Source organism: Mustela nigripes, chromosome 5, assembly GCF_022355385.1.
Source record: "Mustela nigripes isolate SB6536 chromosome 5, MUSNIG.SB6536, whole genome shotgun sequence".
Lineage (NCBI taxonomy): Eukaryota > Metazoa > Chordata > Mammalia > Carnivora > Mustelidae > Mustela > Mustela nigripes.
Window position 1 is genome coordinate 81,960,021 of NC_081561.1, and position 7,361 is coordinate 81,967,381.

At 43.6% G+C, this 7,361-nt stretch overlaps 1 protein-coding gene and 3 non-coding genes across 4 annotated transcripts; all 4 read left to right on the top strand.

Annotated features, from left to right (window-relative positions):
- Positions 1–1,133: 1,133 nt before the first annotated feature.
- RPS12 (ribosomal protein S12) lies at positions 1,134–3,890 on the top strand. The gene is made up of 6 exons (XM_059400750.1): positions 1,134–1,224; positions 1,379–1,429; positions 1,595–1,711; positions 2,759–2,861; positions 3,294–3,395; positions 3,801–3,890. The coding sequence occupies exons 2-6, from the start codon at positions 1,416–1,418 to the stop codon at positions 3,861–3,863; spliced, it is 399 nt and encodes a 132-aa protein (XP_059256733.1). The 5' UTR covers positions 1,134–1,224; positions 1,379–1,415; the 3' UTR covers positions 3,864–3,890.
- Positions 1,940–2,012, top strand: LOC132018885 (small nucleolar RNA SNORD101). The gene has a single exon (XR_009404655.1). It is a non-coding gene; the product is annotated as a small nucleolar RNA SNORD101 (small nucleolar RNA).
- Positions 3,134–3,210, top strand: LOC132018901 (small nucleolar RNA SNORD100). The gene has a single exon (XR_009404674.1). It is a non-coding gene; the product is annotated as a small nucleolar RNA SNORD100 (small nucleolar RNA).
- LOC132018897 (small nucleolar RNA SNORA33) lies at positions 3,554–3,684 on the top strand. Its single transcript, XR_009404670.1, has one exon. It is a non-coding gene; the product is annotated as a small nucleolar RNA SNORA33 (small nucleolar RNA).
- Positions 3,891–7,361: the final 3,471 nt, after the last annotated feature.

Consider the following 7,361-nt stretch of genomic DNA (forward strand, 5'->3'; position numbering starts at 1 on the left):
TATATACATTTATTAAAATTCCAATATATCTCTCTTGTTCTGGTTAATTCCGTCCCGCACTCATGTTACTCATTTTTGTTTTCTTCACAGCACTCACTGTATCCACGGTCCATGTCACTGTATCCCCGGTACCGGCACTTAACAAACGCCTAATTGCTGACTGGCCTGGAGACTTGACAGGAGAGGAAGTTCTAAAAAAAGAAGAAGAAGAAGAAAGAAAAAGAGACCGTACTGAGAATGAGAATGCGCGGCCGTATTTCAGATATTTGCGTTTTGAAACGGGGGTAGGAGAATGGCCAATAAATGCAAAATGCAAAATGCTGCTTCTGGCCATAGAGTTCTAGGGTCCTCGGATTCCATTTCTAACTCCGCCAGCCCCGCACGGCAAAATTAAGGCCAGGTTTCTCAAAGACCACGTTCTCATCACTGTTACTCCGGACCCAGTTCCGGAGTCTGGCACACCGTAGGCGTTTCCAAGGCACCTACTGAATCCCGATTTGCGCGGGATTACGAGTTTAGGGGACAATCTAGACTTAGAAAAAGAAAAGAAAAAAAAAAAAACTCATTAGAACCAACTACATTTAGAAACCGTAACCAACCACCTCAGGTGGCACTCTACCAACATATCGCCGGTAACGTGGAATTTTACCATGTGCTTAGTGTTGAAAACGTGCTGGCTTTCGTTTCACAACCAATGGGGATCACCCACAAAACCCATTCGCAGACATTTGGAATGGCTGAGAAGAGACGGGACAGTGTGCCTCGCAGGAAGGCCCAGTTGGTGGGGGTCGACAAGAAGCTACAATGGAGTGTGACAAAGGTTCAAACGGACTCAGCGAGGAAGGCAAGGGTCGAGGGACCTAACGAGACAGCACAGAGGCGCGCTTGGCCCCTCTTGCGCTCCGTAGAACGAGCTCTCTGGGCCTGCGTAGACCACGCCTCCGGCGGGAAAGGACGCTGTGAGGCTGTCCGCGGTGGTGCCTGTTGCGTGTGTCAGTGACCGGCCGCGCAGAGCCAGAAGACTAGGAATACCCTCGTCTCTGAACCACCTCAATCCGGAAACAGAAATTCTCGAGGCCCGGCACCACCAGAGCCACCTCTTTCATGAACGGGAGTGCACATGCGCATAGGGGGGGGTCCTGGGAAGCCCTTAAATACCGTCATGCGGACGCGTACGACCTCTTTCCCTGCCGCCGCCGAGTCGCGCGGAGGCGGAGACGAGGGGTGAGTTGAGCGAGGTTGGGGTGGTGGCTGTAGTGCATTTACTGCTTTTGGCCCGGAATTGGGCCTTGGCCGAGCTATTTATATTTAGTTATTTGGCTTTCTCTTTTTCTTTTTCTTTTCTTTTTTTTTTTTTGTTTTTGTTTTTGTATTGTAGTGCAGTCAAGATTCGGCTACACTCGTAATCCACCGCCATGGCCGAGGAAGGGTGAGCCCAGCCTCGGGGTTTGGTACCGGCAGGGAACGGGCGGTGAGCGGGGGATGTGGGGTCCGGGTAGGCCGCGGCGCCTTAAGGGCGTGTGATTATTCAGTTCAGGGTTTTAGGCGTTCGGGGAGTTTACTAATGGTTTGGAGTTTATTTGCTGCATTTCAGCATTGCTGCTGGAGGTGTAATGGACGTTAATACTGCTTTACAAGAGGTGCTGAAGACCGCCCTCATCCACGATGGCCTAGCACGTGGAATTCGCGAAGCTGCCAAAGCCTTAGACAAGTACGTGTATCAGTCTCAGTACGGTGGGTTGTTGGAACCGGAACAAAACTGCAGCCGAGGGAAGAAAGCGTGAAGTTCATGGTGTTAGCGCAAGAGTTCTGAATGGCATCCGTCCTGCAGGAAACCTAGGAAAAGGTATCAGAACTCAGATCTCTATAGCCTGCCAAGCTTGTGAGTTTCTGTTTGGAATGAGAATGAGTAATTGTATAACTAGAGGAAGACTACAGTGTTTGAATGATGACTTAAATTGTCGGATACCCCTTCACTCTTCTTATGAGTGAAACAGAACAGTCTGACAAACCTGTAGGTTGTGGAGTTAATTTCGCTTAAAAGGACTGATCAGGAATCCTCATTTGGCAGTTAGCGAAAATGGAACTACCAAGTTAAATTAGGGAATTTCAGGCTAATGTTGCAGAAGCATCTGGACTTAAATTTGAGAAAGTCGTAGCTGTAGAAATAAAAAAATACGGAGATTTTGTAACTCTGTTTCCTCTTGGGCTGGTTCTAGTGGCAAAGCAGCTGCAGGTATTAACTGTTTGAGCTGAATTTTAATTGCTTTTAAGAATTTCTTGGGCAGTAAACAAGTTCATTCAGCTCACTTTGGTGGAGGTTGATCACTTGAGTTCACTGGAAATAGCACTTGCTGGAACCCTTTCTGGTCCTGGTGTGAGCCCTCCGCACTACTTGTACAACGGCAGTGATGCTATACTAGTTTTCTGGGCCGGTAACAGGTAACAATTCTAATAGCAGTGGTTTGTGTTTCACTACAGTAGTTTGTGAACGTGTCAGTGGCTTGCACGAAAGGATGGTCGTGCTTTGGTCACAAATTGGTGAACTAATTTCTTCATAAAACTAGTATTTGGGGGAGTTCCTGGAGGCTTGATTTTTGTCAGTGACTGGAACTGTGCTATTTAACAGGTTTTTTGAACTGCAGTAGTTGTACAGTGGGTGTTGCTTGTGTTTGGCCAGTGTAATGATTGCAGAGGTAACTCTTGTAAAGTTCTGTTTCAGACCCGGGTTTTAGCTTATACCAGGTTTGCCTTTCAGGCGCCAAGCCCATCTTTGTGTGCTTGCATCCAACTGTGATGAACCTATGTATGTCAAGTTGGTGGAGGCCCTTTGTGCTGAACACCAAATCAACCTAATCAAGGTAAGTTACTTATTTATCTGAATTTACAGATGCTTTAGCCTAATGAAAATTGAGCCAGTTAGGGTTATAGCTGTATTAATGCTGTTTTATCCAGTTAGTAAATTTTGTAAAGAAAGTGTCCTTGTGTTCTGGTGGTGTGAAAAACATCACAATAGGCTTCATACCTTGGACTGTGTAAAGCTAGTTACAGAGATGTTCTGTTCCTGCAGAATTAACTGGTAATTTTGGTGTTGGTGTAGAAGTGAGGTAGAGTGCTTTTTAGGTGATCTGATGCTGTACATGATGACAACTGGCTCCCTCTACTGAATTGCCATGAGGAAACTGCCATGTCACCCTATCTGACTACAGCTTCCTTTTGGGCTGATTTATTGTCAGTAGCATTATTGTCTGCTAATATGGTGGTTTTTTTTTTTTTTTAATTTCTCTAAACAGGTTGATGACAACAAGAAACTAGGGGAGTGGGTAGGCCTCTGTAAAATTGACAGAGAGGGAAAACCCCGTAAAGTGGTTGGTTGCAGTTGTGTGGTGGTTAAGGTAAGTCATTATTTATCTCTGGGGTGAAGGTTGTACTGGGAAGCTGCATAATTCAGTGTAGAATTTTAATTGTGAGGAATGTAAAAAAAAAGTGTAATTTTTGAACACTTAAAAGATGTCCTTTTCTGCCTTTGAGAAAAGGAAAAGAGGCTGTAATTAAGCCAGCCAATTAATCTGCTTACCTGAATGTGTTTCTGCAGAAATTTTAGAAAATGCTGGCAATAGTAATGCCATGTTACGAGCCTTAAAGACATTGAAGTCTTTAAGGTCCCTGAAAATGGCTATAAGAAATTGCAATGATGGAAACATTTTCAGAAGTAATTTTGTAAAGCTTCGCCAAAACCAGTACTAACAACTTGGTAAGAGTTTTCTAAATGTTAAAGATTTTTTTTTAAATTCTTTTAGGACTATGGTAAAGAGTCTCAGGCGAAGGATGTCATCGAGGAATACTTCAAGTGCAAGAAATGAACAAATAAACTAAGCTCTTGTTCCACACCTGGTTTGTTTTTTTATTGGGGGGGGCACTAGAATAAGGTCTCTTAGCAAGAGAAAGGATAATCCTTGTATAATTAGCAAAATAACTAGAAACATGCTGTTTGTTTCCTCCTGGTTTCTAAATGAAAGCGTACTCTAACCAGTCAGTAAACTGTTAAAAACTGAGAACAGGATGACCTAAGTAGCAAAAGCCTTAAAGTGAATGTGACATCCAGGGGTTAAGTGTGCTGTTTGTAACAACATCAAGACCGCCTCGGACCTAGAGAAATGGGCCGAGGCTAGTCAAGTGTGGGTGTTACTTTGCAGTCTGGCAACTTGACAGCAGATTGAAGAAGTCAAACAAGTTGATAGAAAATACTAGGTAGGCAGGATTGGATTTAGGCTGTGGGACGCAAAGCATGGGATGTCCAGAAAATGCTTAATGGACATGTCCTTTGGAAGAGACAGGGTGTTCATGGTGTGGGTTATAACCCTTGGTACTGTCTTAGGCGCAGAAGCAGGATATGCTTCTCTATGCTGAAGTCTCAATCTCCAGAGAGTCAGTGATGACCCATGTATTTCAGGCCTGGACCAAGTTGGCACAAGCATGAAATTAGTGAGCCAGGTAGGATTAATGGAAATGTTATAATCAAAGTCCTTGATAAGCTGCTGCTAAAGGTTACTTAGAATTTCTCTACTCTAGTTTTTTGGTACTGATGCATAGTTATGTGGGTACATGAAGCAAAATGGAGCCAGATCGGTTTTGAATGCTTGCTTGTACAATGGTGAGTATTTTTCTGCATTTTGGGAGTTTATAGGTTTTAAGTCTTCAATAAAATTCACCTCTAGGTAATGTAGCAACCTCTAGGATCACTAAAGGCTGCTTCTCTGCATGGTATCTGCTGTGGTGGAGTGAATGGCTTCAAGAGTCCTAGAGCTACCATAGTCCTAAAGCCTTAAGGATAGTTTCCTTAGATAGGGTACCTTGGGGTTCATCTGTCACCATTAAATGTCAACCCAAGCTGTCTGCTATTTCTAAGGAAGGAGTCTTCTCTTTGTTTTGAATTCTGGTGCATATGAATATCTATGAGGCAAATAGTTGTGAGTCATTCACTCTTAACCTGGCACTGTTTGAGCTGTTGGAGTAGCAAAACCCTTCTTCCGACTTTTTCTTGGGATTTGATGGTGTTTGGGAATTCTGTAGCTCATGCTAGGGAGGATAGCTGAGTATAGCACTTGGCATTTCCATTTTGGGAAAACTGGCTGAACTGTATCTTCACTGACCTAAGACAGCATTAGGTGTTTTTGGTATTTACATATCCACTGATCCCTCAGGTCAGATCTCTAAGGAATACTGTGCCCTTTACTAGATGTCTACTACTTTGTTGTGGCTGTTCGAAATAACTCAAGATGGTGATTTCCATCTTCTCAACTGCTTTCTCTAAAATGTCAGTCTGGTCCCTGAGACTTTATGGTCAAACTCCATAGCTTCACAGCTTTTTCATCTTCACCTCCTGGATTTTCAAGAGTTTCGTCCATACTTGAGCACTTTGCCACACTTCACTTCTTATGCCCCTTTCTCCCTTAACACTAGCACCAGAGTTCTGTGGCCCTGTTCACCTCCGTCTAGCCTTCCTGGGGCTGTTCTGTAACTTCTCCAGATTTCCTTTTTCTCTAAATCGGAGTTGTTTTAGTTTTGGTCAGCTCTAGGCAAAGGGTGTGCCCTAGGGGGCACTCCATGAACACCCACTTGTACCTCAACTTTAGTGTGCCTCAAGTTTTGTATATCTCCCAGTGAGCTTGAAGATTCTCAAAATGTTTTCAGTTAGAGGAAAGTAGTTAATGAATATCTAGTGTATCAGGCTTTGCACCGAGTGTTTACATCTACTTCAGTTTTCAAGGTAGAGGCATCAGGAGTCCTCTGCTCCCGCCCCCACCTTGTTTAAGCCATCACGGACTTCACGGACTGTAGTAGCTGCTCAGTGAGCTAAAGCTGTGAGTCAGTACTCCCTTGAATTTAACATCTGCTATCAGAGTTGTTACACTGAGCTCTTTCTGCCTGAAATGTAGGTTTCCCCACTGGGCTGTCTAATCAACCTTCAAAACCCAGTTCAAATGTAACATCAGTCTTAGGTTTGGATTTGGCTGTATAGCTTATATGGAATTCACAAGGGAGCTCATCCATGCTAAAGGGCCCAGGCCAAAGCAGGTGTCATCTGAGCCAAGCACTTCATACTGTTTTCTTGTTCCTGTGGTCAGTGAGACTTGGGTGTTCCTGTTCATTTCAGCTGTAAGAAACCTCCACTCCAAGGAAATCAATTTTCCTTGTCCTTAACTCCTGTTTTTGCTTTTTAAAATTTTTTGCTTGGTCCTGATACTACAATTTCTGATAGATGTGGTTTTGGTAAGCCACTTTAAATGCTTTTTTAAAAAACCCCAGGACATCCATAGTGGATTTACTACAGGGTTGTATTAAGTTGGTGTCTTAAAAACAGGTATTTGTTCATTTTCAACTGGATTATAGAAGCAACAGAATCATTGTGTAGGCAGTTTGAGATTGTTCAACTAAGCTTTTAATGTCTCCATGTACTCCTGAGGCCCACAGAAAAGGTGAGGATGGATAGTCAAAAGCGACAGAAATAAGATCACAGTTTTCATCACTCCAGGTGGGTGATGGGACAGGCTGAGAGGGTAAGACTGTCTCCCAGTCCACAAAAGCTCCATGCACAAGCCAGAATATTGAGGCAGTAAATTTCAGCAAGATCAGTGGAGGCATCCTGGCCTGGCTAAGGAGGTGTTGAAGATGGAGGCCACCAGGCTCTCAGAGAACCTACTGGGTGAAGTGTGAGTGCTGGGGCAAGGTGCTGGGGGCAAAGGGGTCCTGGAAGTCAAAGTTGGAAATTAATCTTTCAGAGAGTGGTCAGGCATTTGGGACTTAGGCTACATGTTAATGCATCAAGAGTGTTCAGAAGGATTCAGACTGATGCTCACTCCCCAGAGGAGAAAAGTTTTGGTGTCCTTTAAAAAAAAAAAAAAAAAAAAAAAAAGGACCTGGCTTATGCTTCAAATAGCACAAGCACACCTAAATTCAAACTCTTATTACCAGTAAGGTATTTCAGTCAACAAACCCTGTTCTACCTAGCCACAGTTTACTGATTGAAGTTGCATTACAATCGGTTTTGCTTGGAAAGTCTTAGAAATGAGGAGGAAGGGGATCCTGAGGATTCTTTACACAAAAGGGGCAATTTTCTCAGCTTTTTCCTGGTTTGCATGAAGCATCTTTTAAGAGAATTCTGCTTTTGTTCTTTGACTCCATAGTCCCCATCAGCACTGCATTCCTAAATTGATTTCCACAACAAATTGGCTTTAGACAGGGCAAGTGCCAGACAGGAGAGCGAGAAGTACTTTTACAGGTAGAAACTCAAATCTCTTTCAAATCTCTGAACTAAACTGGGTTGTGAAGTATGCCTCCACTTGTGGAGGCACTGGTGA